Source organism: Mchenga conophoros, linkage group LG4, assembly GCF_057382185.1.
Source record: "Mchenga conophoros isolate Kocher_MC1m ecotype Shallow Benthic linkage group LG4, M_conophoros_male_GT1.1, whole genome shotgun sequence".
Classification (NCBI taxonomy): Eukaryota; Metazoa; Chordata; class Actinopteri; order Cichliformes; family Cichlidae; genus Mchenga; species Mchenga conophoros.
Window position 1 is genome coordinate 25,594,474 of NC_140529.1, and position 19,061 is coordinate 25,613,534.

General features: G+C 41.4%; 1 protein-coding gene across 1 annotated transcript in view; it reads left to right on the top strand.

Moving 5' to 3' along the window:
- abca3b (ATP-binding cassette, sub-family A (ABC1), member 3b) overlaps positions 1-19,061 on the top strand; it is a 35,321-nt gene that overhangs the window by 11,223 nt on the left and 5,037 nt on the right. Inside the window, exons 4-24 of the mRNA XM_085271256.1 lie at positions 511-638; positions 2,590-2,755; positions 3,524-3,783; positions 3,870-3,986; positions 4,864-4,984; positions 7,576-7,749; positions 7,869-8,050; positions 9,229-9,375; positions 9,565-9,694; positions 9,797-9,951; positions 10,335-10,490; positions 10,603-10,813; positions 11,016-11,166; positions 11,769-11,867; positions 13,531-13,729; positions 13,816-14,122; positions 14,207-14,480; positions 16,306-16,510; positions 16,629-16,848; positions 17,901-18,059; positions 18,182-18,354. Of these exons, the coding sequence (XP_085127382.1) occupies positions 511-638; positions 2,590-2,755; positions 3,524-3,783; positions 3,870-3,986; positions 4,864-4,984; positions 7,576-7,749; positions 7,869-8,050; positions 9,229-9,375; positions 9,565-9,694; positions 9,797-9,951; positions 10,335-10,490; positions 10,603-10,813; positions 11,016-11,166; positions 11,769-11,867; positions 13,531-13,729; positions 13,816-14,122; positions 14,207-14,480; positions 16,306-16,510; positions 16,629-16,848; positions 17,901-18,059; positions 18,182-18,354 (3,734 nt within the window). The remainder of the gene's footprint in view (positions 1-510; positions 639-2,589; positions 2,756-3,523; positions 3,784-3,869; positions 3,987-4,863; positions 4,985-7,575; positions 7,750-7,868; positions 8,051-9,228; positions 9,376-9,564; positions 9,695-9,796; positions 9,952-10,334; positions 10,491-10,602; positions 10,814-11,015; positions 11,167-11,768; positions 11,868-13,530; positions 13,730-13,815; positions 14,123-14,206; positions 14,481-16,305; positions 16,511-16,628; positions 16,849-17,900; positions 18,060-18,181; positions 18,355-19,061) is intronic.

Here is a 19,061-nt window from a genome sequence, read left to right on the forward strand (position 1 = left end):
TCATGAACCAGATTTAACCCCGAGACCTGTGTGTAATCCTGACGCTCTTTGCCAGGCGCAGAATACCTTCATGCTTGCTTGATAAGTGCAATAAAGAGTTCAGCAATAAAACCGATTTAATCAACAGTGAAACTACATAAGAAAAGGTGGTTTAGTCTTATTTATGGTGCTGTGACATCTTTTTTTGTGTTTTGAACCCCACATGTTGCTCCAATTTTTTTAAAGTGATCTGTCATCTGTGTCCCCCCCCCCCTCCCCCCCCCAAAAAAGAAGCATATTCCAGTGCACACTTGTCTTCTGGGGGACTGATCGGTTCTATTAATAATATTTGTGACAGAATTTGGTATGCTGTCCGCATCGTGAGCAATTTCATGCCTGTTGGCAAGAAAGGCAAGCCGCAAGGTCAAGGAGCGAGACAGGCGTGAAAACACCTGTGTGCATGAGATGAATACCAAAACACAATTCATCTAATGTTCTTCGTCTGTGTGTGTGTATTTGTCCCTGTTCCAGTGCGTGGTTTTGAGACAGAGGAGCAGTTTGAGAACTTTGTGAGGAATGACCCTCAATCAAGAAATGTGCTGGCTGCTGTAGTTTTTGAGCATCACTTCACGCATGATGATGAGCCCCTGCCCCAACAGGTAAAATGCAGCGTACACACTGACAGACAATTCCAGAAGATTACTTTGTTTTTACAGCGTTTTACCCGCAGTACCTGTTAAGGCACATTTATCTTCTTCCTGAAATTCATTCATTTGCCTTACCTGTTGAGAGGTGGTAGTTGAAAAGTCTGACCAAACAACCTTTAGTTTTTATAGTGAAACCTGATGGTGGAAAGATGCATTTAGAGGGTCACGCAGTCTAGCACTGTAGGAAAAGCTTCAGCTGACTCTGATGAAAAAGCCTGACAGGCTTAAAAGGCTTGAAAGCTTCACATCGCTCACTGTAAAGCCTTCAAGAGACGTACTCCTACATTTTAGGGTGAATCATTTAAGAACAAAATGTCTCTTCAGTCGTACTGGATTACGCTTCCTCTGTGCCTGTCTCCCTGTGTGTCAGCCACATCACTTCAGTACAGCTTGCCAGATTAAACCTTAAAAAAATACAGGTGACAAAAGGAAGCGTGAGACATGCACATCTCTTTAATGCTCACCTTTTACTGGCGGTTTTCTCTTTCTTTGTATAATGGGATTCACAATCAAAGCAGTGAACTGTTAGGCTAAAGGAAGGCACTCGTAGATGTCAGCTATTCTTTCATTTCTTTGCAAGAAACTACAGCTACATCCACATGTTCACGGGTATTTTGGTAAGCATCATCTGTGAGTAATAATGACATAAACGACGTTTCAGATCACTGAAAATGGAGCTTTTGAAAAAGTTAAGCCAGGGTAAACATTTTCAAAAGCTGTGTTTCTGTATTTACGTGCAGAGAAGAAAAACTGAGACTTTGACTTGCAACATTAAAAGTGTATGTTTTTATGTCTTTTTCTCATGTCAGACTGTGCCATGTCATTGTTTCTGTGCTTCTGATTGGCCAACATTTCCTCATGGTTACGGTTATATTGCCACTTTTGAGAATCGTGTGAGAGTTCTTTCTTTTTTTTGCGTTTTCATGTCAATGGAGGAACTTAGAAAAATTTCTGTTTCAAAAAATACCTTATCATGGTGATGTAGCCTAACACATTGACAGATGGGTGGATGGTAACTTGGGGACAGGCGAACAGACACACTGCACTGTAAACACACATCTGTCATAGCTTCGCCTTAGTTTTTATTTTTCTTTAATGTACAAAAGCTCTATATGCGCTTTATTTTGAAAACAAAGCACTCCTAAATTAGGATAGTTTTGACCCCTCAGTGTATATCAATAAAAACATGGTTTGAAAGCCTGGGTTTTTCCAAGGCTAGCCCCAGTAAGCTGTATAGGCAGAGATCATCCTCACTAAATTCAGATGCACACCCAGTCATTTTATTTTGGAAGCATGCCTGAAATGTGAGAGTGTAGGAGCCAAAGATGATTATGTTTAACATAGATCAGTTTCTAATATTACTTAGTTTGAGTCTGCCCCATCTAGTGGTTGAAATTGGTGTCGAGAGGACATAAAGGCAGGTGATGCTACCTGGAGTGGGGTGGCTGAAACAGGAATACACAATCTTTGACCTCACAGATCTCCTCCTCAGATATTGGCCTCTACTTGCGCTGCTTTTGATTTCAGACAATCCTTAGTTAATCTTTGTAATCCCTGTTCAAGTTTAGTTTGAAATCATGGATACTGTATGTGTTTATTACTTCAAATTAATAGCGCTTTATCTCAGTAACAGCGCTGCTCTGTGGACTTTGGATTATTTTGAATGTGAAAAGTCAGGCGTTTGCTAAGCCACTACAAGTCGTTTTCAGAAGGACATTAAATAACCAGTACAGACAGAAATCTCTCAATGGCTATATATTACTTGAAAATGGAAAAATTGTTAAGGACAAAACCACTGGAGGTGCTACAGTTGTTAAATTCACTGCACGACTTGAGTGTATTGCTTAGCGTATCACTCTACTCTTCATTAACGTCTGTTCTCTTTTTGCGCTCTGACATGCAGGTGAGCTACCACTTGCGCTTTACTTTTTCGCCACGCAACGCCCCGATCTCGGAAAAGTCTGAGCTGAACCCCAACAATGACTTAGACTGGCACACACACAGTCTATTTCCCCTTTTTCAACTGCCAGGACCAAGAGAGAAGCACTTCAAGGAAGGGGGAACACCTGGTGAGAATTCCTATTGTTTTAAAATGCTGTTTTAAAATGTTATTTTTAAATGACACCTAAAATAGTAGGTATTTATTTTTCTACTTAGAGATTATGCCTGATAAAAAGCTCTTAATTCTTCGACTTTGAGTGGAGAGACAGCCCTGCCTGATCAGGCTACATTTCCATGGCAACCATACCCCTGCACATGCTCAGCATAATCGGCGTTATCTAGTTTTTGGCAGGGCACAGTGTGCCCACCAATCACTTATGGGGCATTTTCAAGGCGTTAAGAACCCTTCAGGAGGCATGAGTTGCTGTTAATCTCATTTTCACATTTGCCCGTCAGCTGGTTTAAATAATACAGTAACAATGGAGGATGCATTTTCCAGTGTGTCCCAGCAGCCTTTTATTTCTCCTTAAAATGTTTTTGTCCTTAAAAATTGTTTGCAGCTAAAATAGAAAGAGAAGGTATACTCCAAAGCCCTTCTGACAGCATAATAAAAGTGACATGCTTTTATCATTTAGAGTCACATGAATATGGATTTCCAGCCTCCACGTGCATAATAACTTGTGATTGCAGCTTCAAGTTTGTTACTCAAGGCTGCTTGTCCATTCTCATGTCAGCTTCTAGAAGGAGGTTGGAAAGCTTTGACCTTGTGGAGCAGGTCACATTTTAAGTGGGCTTAAAATGCCCACTGAGTCATTTCATAGACGCTGATTACTGATGGTGTAATGGTGGTGTTAATATATTCTATTAAGTGCTGCTGCTTATTTTCTTATTTTAAGGTTATTACAGAGAAGGCTTTCTGGCAGTGCAGCATGCAGTGGACCGAGCCATTATGCACTCTTACAACAGAACCGCTGCCTCGCACCTGCTGCGTCCTATCAGAGTGGTCATGTCACGGTTCCCCTACCCTGCTTTTAAATATGACGTCTTCATCCTGGCTATTCAGAACCAGCTGCCCTTACTACTGGTGCTAAGCTTCACCTACACCTCCCTCAACATAGTACGAGCTGTGGTGCAGGAAAAAGAAAGGAAGCTCAAGGTATGTTTTACGAGCCTCTGTATGAGCTGGAGGAGTAATAAAATTGCCAGACTCTTTTAACCTGTGCTTTTTTTTGTGCATTCTAGGAGTACATGAGGATGATGGGTCTCAGCAACTGGCTCCATTGGAGCGCTTGGTTCCTCATGTTTTTACTCTTCCTCTCCATTTCGGTGTTTTTTGTTACTCTGCTCCTCTGTATCCAGGTGAGCCAGTGTTAAAAAACTGTCTTTGCTTACTGCACATTCCCGCCTGTGATGCCTTTAGCATAGCAAAAGAAACCATGGTACACATACCAGACTAAAGGTAAGAAGTGTAACGTATATAAACGCCGAAAGTGTCAGCTTCAGGTGATGATGAGCTTGTCCTGATGTTTCTAAACAAAACAAAATAAATAAATGGAAGAAATGGAGATTCTGAGTTCATCCAGTTCTCAAGAGATGCCAGGAATTTCATGGTTTGATCCAGGAGTTGTATCACAGCCACTTTCATGCATATTTCAGCATGTCAGTGGGGCAGTTTGAGGTCTTGTTGGCAGAGTTGTAACCACATCTGAGAAATTAGTAAAATAATGTCTGACCTGGAGGAGCATCTGGGTGTCTGAGGTAAAAAAGCATTATTTTACTATTTGTATATTGAGTGCTGCTTTGCATTTTGAGCTATGAGCATGGCAAAGAGAAATGGCAAACAATTCACAAAAATGAAAAGGCAGCCCACATTTTCATGCACTGAGCTGATTCTTTAAAGGGGATCAAACTCATTTTAGTTAACAGGCTCATACATCCCAATTAAATCTCAAGTGGGCTTTTCCACTAAAGCCAATACAGAATAACCTATAAAAACATTTATAAGTTGAAAGGCTGCAAAAGGCTGTAAAAGTGACACAGCTGATCTATGCTTACACAGGACACATTGCTTCCTGGTAGAAAATGCAGTAAAAAGCCCATAAATGATGCCCTCCAGCCCAAAAAGCTGTGAAGCAGCTATTAGGCTGGATGGGACCCTTTGGCTGGCCTATGTTTGACACCCTCGGTTTAAAGATTATAAATGTTGTGATTACTCAGACCCAATCTCGTATTTTAGGTGAGCCCCAACGGAGCGGTGCTGACCAGCAGTGACCCCACGCTGGTCTTCGTCTTCCTGCTCGTCTTCACCGTGGCCACTATCAATTTCAGCTTTATGATCAGTGCCTTCTTCTCACGAGGTGTGTGTTTCTGTCACTCCACTCATTTCTAAATGATAATATAATAATAATAATGTCTCTTTTTGACTGCTGCTGTCTTGCTTTGTAATGTATGTGCGAGAAAGAACTTTTCACTTCATTTCCTGAAATGCACGGTGTGTCTCTGAGACCAAAGTTTCTGCTTTGTTCCTTTAACTTTGTCTGCAGAATGCACACAGCAGTAAAAAAGAAAGCTATGTTTTATTTGTTGATTTGCACAGAATAATTGGATTTCTTTAGCGGTTGAGTATAGCACTTAATATTTAATGGTTTTTAGTTTGTTTTTGCCGTTTCTTGGTGATCAGAAGTGTTGTGTTCCCTTTTAAAAAAGAGCAAGTCACTTTCAGTTCTTTCCATCTTCAGTCGAGTGAAATTCAAGCTCGCCTGCTTGGCCTGGACAACCTCCCCAATAAAGGAAACTATTTAAATCTCTCCTTTCCCATGATCCCTTTCCTTTGCTCTCGTCCTCATTCAAAGCTCCTCATTCAGACTAGCAGCCTCTTCTTTCAGCTTTCTACAGCGAAGTATCTTGAGCTCCAAATGCTTCTCTGCTTCAGTGTCTTGCAGTATTTTCAAAGAGCACTTATTTGCTTGTTTTTACTTTGATTTTTTTAAAATTTCCACTTGCTCTCATAAGATACATGAACTCTATGACGGTAATGCCTAGGCTTTTAATTGAAGGAAACACCTTAAAAACCTCCATTTAGTTGTTTACACTGATGTTTTGACTTCTCTCACATTCAGATGTACTGCGTCTCTGCTCTGAGTAATGAATATGATGTGCTTAGTCACCTGCCCTGACAGTTTTCATTTGGTGCTTGAACATGAAAAGGTGCCCTGCCTTTTCTCTCTGAACAATGCTCTAATTGTAACATTTGACAACCTTATTAAAATCATTAAAACTAATCTCATTGAACTAAAAAAAAAACCCAAAATAAAAATAACTCTGTCATGTTGTTTTCCTTCTGACCCTAGACAATGAAATCATTATATATTGAACCCCAGCTGGGTTCAAGGGTTTTGGTTCTAAGTGTTGACTTGGAGGCGGTAGAGGAAGAAGGGGGAGACGAGGCTTTTGCAGAAAATTGGCAAGAAAAAAAAGGATCCTTGAGTGACCTACAGGGCAATTTTTATAAACAAAACAACAACAAAGATGGGCTGTTTTTCTCCCCTCGCTGTCTTTGTACGCGCAGCCGTGTGCACATACCCAGTGATGTGGTTTTTAAGAATAGATGATGGTACTTTGTAAATGCATGTTCCAAGCAGGCTCAAAATGTCACATTGTCTGTAACAAGTGGTTTTTGATGAGGTCTGTCAGGCTGTCTACAAATGGAAGCGCATTACTCTGCTTTCTTCCCCATTTTGCTCATCTCTCTTTTGTCCTATTTAATGCTTTCTTGTAGCTGCACTCAGGCTCGTCTGCCTATCAGAGAAATGGGTTTCTCAGCAAATGTAGTTCTTCTCTCAGTTATTTTCTCCGTCAGCTCTTGTCTACGTGTCTGTTTGAGTTTATCAGGTAGCATTTTGCAGTGTACCTCTTGGGTAACTCATGAGTGGACTGCATAGCTGACTGTTTTTATATATTTATTTAAAAAAAAAAAAATATATATATATATATATATAGTGCTCAGTGAATACCTCAGGCAGCAGAAACCCAAGAAAGAGGAGGGAGACGAGGAACCATCATGGAAGGACAGGCCCCTGCACGGTATGTACCACCGGCAGATAGAGGAGGTGGCTGATATCCAGAAATCCTACCAGTGGCTGGACAAAGCTGGACTGAAAGACAGCACAGAGGCACTAATCATGGCAGCACAAGAACAAGCTCTGAGCACAAGATCCATAGAGGCTGGGGTCTATCACACCAGGCAAGACCCCAGGTGCAGGCTGTGTAAAGATGCCCCAGAGACAATCCAGCACATAACAGCAGGGTGCAAGATGCTAGCAGGCAAGGCATACATGGAACGCCATAACCAAGTGGCCGGCATAGTGTACAGGAACATCTGTGCCGAGTACAACCTGGAAGTCCCGAGGTCAAAATGGGAGATGCCCCCAAGGGTGGTGGAGAATGACCGAGCTAAGATCCTGTGGGACTTCCAGATACAGACGGACAAAATGGTGGTGGCTAACCAACCGGACATAGTGGTGGTAGACAAACAGAAGAAGACGGCCGTAGTGATCGATGTAGCGGTTCCGAATGACAGCAATATCAGGAAGAAGGAACACGAGAAGCTGGAGAAATACCAAGGGCTCAGAGAAGAGCTCGAGAGGATGTGGAGGGTGAAGGTAACGGTGGTCCCCGTGGTAATCGGAGCACTAGGTGCGGTGACTCCCAAGCTAGGCGAGTGGCTCCAGCAGATCCCGGGAACAACATCGGAGATCTCTGTCCAGAAGAGCGCAGTCCTGGGAACAGCTAAGATACTGCGCAGGACCCTCAAGCTCCCAGGCCTCTGGTAGAGGACCCGAGCTTGAAGGATAAACCGCCCGCAGGGGCGTGCTGGGTGTATTATTTTTTTTTAATATTTTGTAAGATGACTGTTGAGTCTGTTTCTTTCTCTTCTGTGTGTTCTTAGCCAATGTGGCGGCAGCAGCGGGGGGCTTCATCTATTTTCTCAGCTATTTGCCTTATTTGTTCCTGTGGCCGCGCTACGACTTACTGAGCCATTCCCAGAAAGTGTCAGCTTGCCTTATCTCCAATGTGGCCATGGCCATGGGCGCACAGCTTATAGGAATGTTTGAAGGCAAAGGTGAGACTTTGATGCGGCAATGTGGCATTCCCAAAATTTGTGATTATTTGTGCACAGCTTTGAAAACATGGAATTTTAATATTAATATAGGTTAATTTTGTCCGTGCCTTGCTCCTCAGGTACAGGAATCCAGTGGTCAAACCTGTTTGACGCTGTTACGGTGGACGATGATTTCTCCATGGCTCAGGTTCTGTGCTTGCTGCTTTTCGATGCTGTGCTGTACGGGATGGTGGCCTGGTACATGGAGGCGGTGTTTCCTGGAGAGTATGGCGTGCCTTTACCATCGTACTTCTTTTTACTGGTATGTTTTAAAAAGGCATTACTGATGATGTGACAGTAAACGATGAATAGATGAGGGGATATAAGCATGAATGGCTATTTGCGAGCCAAAATTATGAAACTTTTCTGTCTCTCCTTTATTGGCAGCATTAATACCAAGTAGTATTTCAAACTTGAAAGAAACACTGCAACAAATGTAGTCCAATGCAAACACGATGCCGATCATTTTGTTTTTGCAAGTTCAGCGTAATTTGTCTCATTTATTACATTTCACGCTGTGCTCATTAACACATTCACCTTAGTACTTCCCTGGCTATGAGCTCTGCCAAGTTAAACGGGTATTTTCATGCTACCAAAGTCTGCAGGTGGGTGGCGTTAGGCAGCACTAGGGAGTGTCAGTGGTAATTGTTGAGATCTGTTATATCCAAGAGCTTTTCTCTGATAAAATGAAGCTGCTCTCAGTGAAAGTGGTTGTCACATACGGGGGCAGAAGAGTTTCCAAAATAGAGGTCTCAACATGTCGACCAGAGGAAGCCTTGGGTTCAGCTAGTTAGAATAACAGGAAATGTCTGAGTATCTAGAGCCAAAACAAATAAGGTTTATCTATATAACAACTATGAGCGATCACGAAATGGCGTGCCTTTATAGACATGCGCGCCTACACAAAAATAAACTCCTGCTAACCTTTTTCTCAGTTGTCAGGAATTTAAGGGACTGCCAGAAGGGTGTGGATTAGATGTTGACGCACTTTCCTCCATGTCCATTGTGTGAGTGGGTGTCAGATGGTGTTTCTGCTCCGTAAAAAGGGGAGGTTTGACTCCGGTCTTTAGGAAGTGAATCAGGAGGTGGTTTGGCTGGGAAACAATCTCTTCATGCAGAGTGTACATGAACAATAATAATGTTGGCTCGATCTCTCTTTCTTGTGATTAAGTGAATGATTGTGTTCCTCTTCCTTCCTTATGTCAGTGGATGATTACCTGATTCAGTGATAAGTCAGAACACACTGTGTGTGTGTGTAATATACGGTGCTATATTACACACACACACCGTGTGGTTAATATAGGATGCTATATTTGATGTTCTCCTAGTAAAATTATACTGTTAGATATACTGGAAATGAATAGTGAAAATTTGGGGTAAAAGTTTTGGAAGAAATGCTGGTTTACTCCCCTTGTCTTCCCTGACTGTCTTCCTCTGCAGCCTTCATACTGGTGCAGCACCCCTCGCATGGCTTTGGTAAATGAGAAGGAAGAAGAAGAGGATGCTGAAAAGGCCATGAAAGGAGAGTTTATAGAAGAAGAACCTGCTGGACTCGTGTCTGGGATAAAGATTAAACACCTCGCTAAGGTGAGCAGCAAAACACTATGATCCAGAGAGTAATCATGACCACTTTAGCGTACGCTGCAGATGCCCCAGTGGAAAAGAAAGGCCACTAATAACTCCACCGTAGTACTCAGTGTTACTACTAAAAGGTAAATGGACAAAAAGGTTACGCTTCATGCATTCCATTTCTGCTCATGTCACGCGTTTTAACAGGAATTCAAAGTGGGCAACAAGACACGTCAGGCCGTACGAGACCTTACAGTGAACATGTTCGAAGGACAGATCACAGTCCTGCTAGGACACAATGGTGCTGGGAAGACCACAACATTGTCTATGCTAACAGGTTAGACGCCTAAATGCACATGTAAACAAGCAATAAATACACGCACACACATTAAACATGCCCCCTAAATAAAAAATTTAACTACCTTCCTTCATGTTTCAGGCCTGTTTCCTCCCACCAGCGGCAGGGCTTATATCAGTGGTTACGACATCTGTCAGGACATGGCTCTGATCCGACGCAGCCTGGGACTTTGTCCCCAGCACGATGTATTGTTTGATAACCTTACAGTACAAGAGCACCTGCTGTTCTATGCACAGGTATTTACACACTTATGCACTTTTATGTAAAAATACATCTCTATGTACTACACATCCACTATAGCTTAATGTTTCCACTTGCTGTTATACACATTATAGTACGAGGTGTTCACACTGATTCCATTAAAGTGAGTTTAATTGGTTTTGTTTATTAAAAACATTAAAAGCAGCACAAAGCATGTTTTTATTGTACTTTTATTACCTTTTTTTTTTTTTTGTCTTTTTCCTCACACAAAAACTTTGTATGAGTTGAGTAGCAAGTGAACTTCTCCATTTTCTGCACTTTCCTGCTGTCTCCCAGCCTCTCAGTTTGTATTAACGTAAATTAGCTGCAGAAAAAACAGATGACAACCTGATCCATTTGTTGTCTACTTTATATCCAGCTGAAAGGCTACTCCAAAGACAAGATTCCAGATGAGGTGGACCGGATAATCCGTATCTTAAACCTCGAGGATAAGCGACATGCTCGTTCCAAGACCCTCTCTGGTGGCATGAAGAGAAAACTTTCTATTGGGATTGCTCTCATTGGAGACTCCAAGGTCTGGAATTAAAAAAACAACAACAACCAAAGAACATTAGAGTCATTTGAGTAAAATGTGTAAGTATGGGTGGACTACTGCAAACCTTCTTTTCCTTTCTGCCCATCTGCAGGTTGTCATGTTAGATGAGCCCACATCAGGTATGGATCCATCAGCACGACGTGGCACCTGGGACCTTCTGCAAGGGGAGAAACGCGGCCGCACCATCCTGCTCACCACACACTTTATGGACGAGGCTGACCTGCTCGGTGATCGAATTGCCATCATGGCAGGAGGAGAGCTGCAGTGCTGCGGCTCACCACTCTTTCTCAAGAATAAATATGGTTAGTGAAAGCATACTGTACTCTCAGATGGATTCTTGAAAGGCAGTTTTTCTTTCCTAGACTAGCGGTGGTATTACAAAAGCATGCATTGAAATTTTGCTGTTTTGTTTCAACAGAAATACTGCACGTGGACCAACTCACATGCAGTTTAACTATTCTTGGGACTGATTCTGTAAATGTCTTATGTAATATTTTTAACCAGGTGCTGGATACCACATGGTGATCGTCAAGGATGCTCTTTGTAACGTGTCCGAGATCACCCGCCTTGTTCACATGTATGTTCCCAATGCCACTCTGGAGAGCAGCGCTGGAGCTGAGCTCTCTTATATTCTTCCCAAAGAAAGCACCAGCAGGTGAGCATTGATCATACGCACAAAAACACAGCGTGCGGACTGACCTCTTTGTAAGAAAGACAACAGGCTAGAAGTCACACCGGGTGAAATGAACAACTACTATTAGACTGAAAAAACTGAAAGACTCGGGGTTAGACATACAGGGACATTGGAGTTATTTCATTCAAGTATACAAAGAAAAACAGCAACTGAATAATAAAATAGTCATATAATAAAAGATGTAATAAACTGTAGTATTTTAACACATTATGCGCAATAAAATGTAGTTATTTAGGAAATTGTTCTGCTCTCACATGTCTTTTTATTGCAGACGATTATGTATGTATGGGGAAGGAAAAGAACAAAGAAAAAATGGAGTGAGGGAAAAGCATGGAAATATTACTTTGAACTGTTAGAAATGGGTCAACAGATTATACAATACCACAAATTGAATCAGTGAATGTATTTAATAACTCAAGCCAGCTTTTCATTAAAAATGTAACTCATTTTCACTTGACTACTGGTGACATGATTATATTAAATAAAGGTAGCAGCAATTTTGGCTCTGTGTTTTGTTTTGTTTTTTTAATTTTATAATCAAACTCTTTGTTGCTTTCTATCAGGTTTGAATTGCTGTTTGCTGAGCTGGAGATGAACAGAGAGGAGCTGGGCATCGCCAGCTATGGCGCTTCAGTAACTACTATGGAAGAGGTTTTCCTCAGGTAGGAAATATAGGACAAGTGACAGTTTTTCTCTCCCTTAAAGTCATTTTTCTCTCGGGTATCACAGAAAATTAGTCTCTGATCTGTAAAAATACCATTTTTGTAAAATTAAAAGCTTTAAAATGACGGATCACAAAGGCAATAAAATATTTTCTGGGGAGAATTTTAGTGAAGATGGGGATAAAACTGGTTCAGAGCGTACTTAAGTAGTAGGTTTAATTAAGTTCAACTGACTCTGATCACATGGGGGACATTATGTTTGCTATCAAATGTTTGCTCTAAAGTCTATGAAGATTCAGTGAATTTTGGAGAAGGAAGTGGTTTTCTTCCGGACGTTTTCAACAGTAGGAGTTGAGCCTGCACAGAAAAAATGAATGCTATCAGAACCTCCTTCCACAACACACTGCTCCTTCCCTGTCATCAGCTTCCAATGTAATCTAAAACAGAGTATGCTGTTGCAAAAATGGGTTAAAGGACACTATGGATCGAAGCGTGACAATGATATTTCTCTATATAGTGTCGTCATCAGTCAGGTATCACTTGGAGCCAAACGGTGTGCAGACCTTTCCTCCTTCTTTTACGTAACGTAAGATAGTGTTACATTCACAAGCAGTAGTGTAAGACTAAATGTCTTCTAGTATATAAAACAGTATGGACGTGATAGAAAAGGTTATAGTTGCTTCTAGTCGTAGGTATAGGGTGTTCAGTGCCTGAATCTTTTACGCTTTACTGAAAATCGTTTTTGGAATTTGTGGAACTTTAGACGCCACCTTTGATAGAAATAAAATATAAAAAAATTTGCTTGCAAACTCAACTCTTCCTGATCCACTGCAGTCCCAGCCGCCTTATTCAGTTATTTTTTTCTTCCCCTTGGATTTAATATGCGTATCTGTGGCAACGATCACAAGACCGCATCCACTGCGGAAGGCTTACGCTGTGCTACTTCAGCTGGCACGAGTTTAACATTTGTATTTGCTGCTGTTCAGGCCTCATTATTTATGATTCATACTGAGAATCCAGCAGCGTGTTCTGGCCATTGACACGTTGCACCAAAGAAAAGCTGCTGTTGGAGCGTTTGGTCGTTTAGCTTCTTTCGTTCATTCATATTTTACAGCCGAGTGTAATAACTCCATTACACAATGCTGCCAATTAATTATTATCAAACTATAATTATTCACAACAAATAAATCACCTTTTAATAGTGTTTTCCTGAGATTTTGTTGCTAATTTGTTATTGAGTTGGTGTTGAGTTGAAAAGCTTTAAAATGTAACTTCTGTGTTTTTTCTTTTTTTTTCTTACTTGTGAAAGTACATTTCACAGATAAGTGGCATATTAAGAATATAAAACTAAACTGCACGCTCACAAAGGCACTCTGTGAGCCTCTCATTGATTATTGAATTATAAATAGGCCCAGAAATATTTTTTCCCTGCTGTCTTCACCGCACTGTGCTGAAATGAATTAAAATGTTACAGATTGAATAGATTCTTCTCTCCTCATACATGTTTCTATCATAAACAGTTGATATTTAATGTTAAACTATCTAAACTATCTAAATTTTATTTTTATTTTTTGTGTCAGCTATAAAACCAATGGTGTTTTGTTTTGTTTTTTCTTTGTTTTTTTTTTTCAGTGGATAAAATGAGATTTATTTGTGTTTCCAGAGTTGGAAAGCTGGTGGACTCTAGTTTGGATATCCAGGCGATCCAGCTGCCAGCCCTGCAGTACCAACATGAGAGACGCTCTCATGACTGGACCATGGATGATGCCAGCAGCATCAGCGGCTTGACTGATGTCACTGACTTCACAGACAGCGGCACACTCATCTCAGAAGACTGCTCCAACATTAAGCTGAACACCGGGGTAAGACAGAGGAATAAAAGCGATGCTCAGCGTCTTTTTAGCGAATTTGCTCTGTTGATTGAAGCTCCCATTTTCTCCTGTAACAGGTCAGACTACACCTGCAGCAGTTCTATGCCATGTTCCTAAAGAGGGCGCTGTACAGCTGGAGAAACTGGAAGGTGATGGTGGCTCAGTTCCTGGTCCCTCTTGTCTTCACTGTTGTGGCTTTATTTGTGGCACGCACCCTTCCCAGTCATAATGACGCTCCGAAACTGAGTCTGGGACTCAGTCGCTATGGTCCCACCAGGGTTCCCGTTTCTCTGCAGTCTGGGGCAGGACCCCTGGCTTCTGCCTGGGCAAGCGTATACGGTTCCCAGCTCTCTGCCCAGCTTGGCGAACTTACCAATGCTACTGGTAAGCGTAACGAGGAGGACAAATGCTTGGTGTTGCTGCTCACTTTTGGTATTTACTGATCGTAAGCCTTCGTTCTCCCTGTAGACTTCAACGATTACATCCTAACTCAGGCGGACGAAGAAGGAGGCAGCTTTAACGAGCACTGCGTGGTGGGCGCTGTTTTTCGAGGTAGCAGCAACCACTTTGCAGAAGCTACAGCCTACTTTAACAACGAGGGCTACCACACACCTGCCACAGCACTCATGATGGTGGACAATGCCCTGTTCAAACTTCTAGCAGGGCCGAATGCTTCCATCCAGGCAGGCAATTATCCCATGCCACGCAACCTGTCTGAGAGTGCTCAGAACCAGCTCTCAGAGTGAGTAGAGAAAGGATAGGGTAGTATTTGCTAGCAGTGGGAATCAGCAGATATCCCATGATGCGATATTATCACAATACTTCCTTTAGGATTCAATATTATTGTGATTTCTAATATTTTGTTAATCCGAAGCATCACAATAACACATATTGCGATTTTTCACATTTTTTTTTCAACTGCAGATTAAGATAAAAAAAGTTCAACTTTTGACGATATCTGAAGTCAGTCTTCCATCAGTGTTTGATTTGGTCATTACATGCACTCTGTTTCTATTAATACAGCAATTAACTGTCATAAATTGTTGAAAATCACATATCTGTTGCTGTATACATAGACAGGAATTCCCATTTAACTATTATAGTTGTGCTTCAGCAAGTCTAATGAGTCGAGTCCCCTCGAGTTGTGCTTATTGACAAAGATGGCAACACGCTGGCAATCTGTTTGCAGATTTAGAACGATTATTCGCAACACTTCGACAATCTCCCTGAGAGTGAACGCAGTCAGTCCAAGTCAGACTGCAGTAATTTTGCCTCCTGCCACAGGCGACCTGTACAATCACGAGTGAACAGCTAAAGGCAACCATTTAGTCGCCACAATTTGCAGTCGATCACAAAATGTGAAAAACAAAAAACTATATAATCACCACGCAGCCACCATTTTTCTTCTTTTTTTGGAGATGCAAGGAGGTTGTTTTCCTATTTTGACTTGTGGGACTGAGCCGTTAGCTGGCTCTGAATTAGGACGTAGTGTTGGCTGGTTTTTCAGTTGAGCCAGTTTAATGTTTCCTCTGCTCTGGATGTTGGTGCATGAGATGAACCTTGTTGTTCATAGTATTTTAATTTGATTTTTTTAATTAAAAATTTTCAATTCTATGCTGGATCAGTTGAGACTGAGCCTAGTATTTGCTCAGTCTCAAAAACTTCAAACATTCAGACTAATTAATAGAAGTTAGTTTAAGAGCACAGTTCCAAGCAACTTAAAAATCACAGAAATTAGACAGATAGAAGTTAGATTTTCTCAATTTAGTCATTTTTGTATGTGATGCGTACACCTAGGGCTTTCCTTGAATCAGAATTTTAGATTTTTCTAAAAAAAACAACAAAAAAAACAATCAGCACATGTGTACTCCTGTTCAAATGAAGCTCTTTCCTTTCACGCAAAGAAGGTGTGAGTGAGTAAACAGCTGAAACCAATTCACAGCACTTCCCAGTATGAAGTAACTAACATCTCTCCTCTCCAGCTTCAAACAGTTTTCTCGTGTTTGATGTTGCAGGATGGTTGCTCTACAATATTTTTAATTTCACTGTCACGAGGCTCAAACATTCAAAGTGTTGCTATGTTTTTTCTCTAGTCGAACTCATTAATACCCTTTACTGTTTGGAAAATAACCCTGCAGTGATGAGGGTGAGCCAAAGTGACACATCATTGTTACATGAAGCAGATTTGCTTCCTTTCTTTTAGGGTGACTAAACCCATGTGTAGCTGAAAACCTTGGGTGTTTTTTTCACTGTGGACTGTGGACTGTGGAAATGATCTCTCCACTGCTTGTCCACCTACAGCAAATGAGGCAGACACAGACAGTGGAACATTTTGCTGCTGGGTATCATCCCTAAAGTGTTGGTAGAGACCAACACACCACCACACCAGTCTTAACAGGGTTAAGATTTCTGGTTTCTGAAATATAAATCAGGCATTTAAATTGTATTCAAGTTATGTTATAGCAGTAAGACTTGGGACATAGAAAGACGCCCTGTCTGCAACCTTTTCCCACCTCTTTTCCATCTTGTGGTGTAATCGTCGCACTCTTTCATTCCATTTTATGTAGGAGTAAGACAGGGTTTGCCATTGCTATCAACCTGATGTATGGGATGGCCTCCCTGTCCAGCACTTTTGCCCTGCTGCTTGTAACAGAGTCCTCCATCAAGTCCAAGCATGTGCAGCAGGTCAGCGGCGTCTACCTGGCAAACTTCTGGTTTTCAGCCCTGCTTTGGGACCTGGTCAACTTCCTGCTGCCTTGTCTCCTCATGCTGGTCAGTATGACATCTGTTACTACTGCAATACTCAGACAGGATAATAAGGCAGATTGATTGGTTTCAATATAGGGTTTTGTGAATCTGTTGTATGCATATATGTGTATATTTCTTTCAGGTGGTGTTCCAGGCTTTTGGAATCAGTGCTTTTCTAGAGGACAACCACCTTATAGATGTGTTGTTGTTACTTCTGCTGTACGGCTGGGCTGTGGTGCCTCTTATGTACCTGCTCAGCTTCCTCTTCTCCACTGCTGCTACTGCATATACGCGCCTCACCATCTTCAACATGATCTCAGGCACTGCTACCTTTCTGGCTGTCACCATCTTGACGATCCCAGGTGAGAGCGGTTATGGATGGTCACCAGTCAAAATACGACAGCCCCTCTTTTTCATACTGCTAGTTGTTTTTTAGGTACACTTGTTTACAAATGAGCAAATTTTAAATTAGCCAATCACATGGCAGCAACTCAGTTCATTTAGACATTCAGACACATATTCAAGGCGACCTGCTAAAGTTAAAAACAAGTATCATAACAGGGACGAAAGGTGATTTAAGTGACTGAATGTGGCATTGATGTTGGTGACAGACAGACTGCTACATCAGCAGAAGACCACATCTGGTGCCACTGTTATGAAGAGGAAAGTCAGGGTGTAGTTCACACGGGCTCACCAAAATTAGACAATAGCAGATTAGAAAAACATTGCCTGGCCTGATGAGTCCCATTTTCTGCTATAACCTTCAGTGTGTTGGGTTTAAAATTCAGAGTAAACATGAAAGGATGGATCCTTCCAGCCTTGTATCAACGGTTCAGGCTGCTGGTGATGTAATGAAGTGGAGGATATTTTATTGCTCCACTTAGCATCAACTGAGCATCATTTAAACACCACAGCCTGCCTGAGGACTGTTGGTGACCATGTCCATCAATTTATGACCACAGTGTTGGCTGCTAGCAAGGTGTACCTATTAAAGTGACCAGAGCTTTTACGGCTCAATATTTTTTCCATTAACAAACTCAATATTTTTAATAAACTCAGACCAGCAGTATGTAATGTGCCAACTTCATGTATTTAAAAAATCACTTAGTCCTTCTTTTTGGCATTAGGGCTCATCTCCCAGCAGCAGTGCTTCTGGCTTGGCTCTGTCCTTCACTGAATACAATAGACAGTATAAGTATGTGTGGGAAGTCAGTGAAGAATCATGTTTTATTACCTCCTACTGGTAAACTGGATTAACTTTGTGAAAAGGAGTGGGTTTGTGAGACGTACTTGTGATGAGAACCCTGGATCTCTACACACTCGTTTAGGTCCTCGTGGGGAAAAAAGATGAAGAATGCTTAAAAAATAAATCCATCCCGTTAAATATATTTTTATTATAATATTTCCTGTCTAGAGTTGGAGTTGCAGCACATGTCACACTTGCTGGATAAGGTGTTCCTGATCTTCCCAAACTACTGCCTGGGAATGTCCTTCAGCCAGTTCTACCAGAACTATGAATATATCTCGTTTTGCACCTCCAGTTTTATGACTGAATTAATCTGCAAGCAATATAGTAAGTACTGCCTAAAAGATTAATCGCTTGATTTTTATTCTTAAAAGTTATTTTATTTGTGCCGCGAGTACAGAAGTTTACTTGTGAAGTGCAGAGGTAACCTGGTGATTCTCTGTTTGTAGACATCACATACCAGCGAAACTACTTCTCAATGTCAGAGCCCGGGGTGGGACGATTTCTCGTGGCCTTCTCCGTGCAGGGTGTGGTCTTCATCATTCTGCTGTTTGTCATCGAGCTGCAGTGCATCCACACTCTCTGGAGACTTTTCACCTCACTGTTCAGGAGGAGCAAAAAGGTAGATGAATTAAGAGGGTGCTATTGATTAGTATATTAATATTGATTAGTATATTAATCTGCTTCACCAGAATAGATACCCTTGAGGCACTTGGTAGTTCTAAAATGGATTACCACCTCTGCATTCATCCTCACAAGGACATAATATTTGGAGCTGTAAAATCCATGCAAAGCTGAACAGTTGGACTTTAGGGATTATTTGACATTGAAAAATTGCATATGAAATTATCATTTGTGTTGCTAATTTAAGAAAACACCTCAGAGCTAAAACTAGAAGTAAAAGTGATTAGGTGATTGTAAGAAAAAAGATTTATTTCATTTGTGAAACAGTCACAATCTCGGTCATTTTCTCTTTTCTCGTGTTGAAGATTAACTGATCTTTCTTTGCAGTGGAAGGCTGTAAACTCTGGTGTCAGGCTGGTCGGACACAAAAGGCTTTTGAAAGATGTCATGTTTGAGTATACGGGTCAGGGTTATGACTAATGATCGCAGAAAACATTCTATTTTTAATATTTAGTGCTTACGTTTGAATTTGTGAAGTGGTGCGCATGCGGAATTTCTCAAGGGTGCACTGTGACACTATGCATGGCTATTGTGGTGGTCCATGGAGATAATATTATTAGTATTGGGTGCAGCTGAGGCTCAGAAGAGAGAGCGTGACCTTTACTAATTAGAAGTTTGGTAGTTTGATACATGGCTCCTCCAACC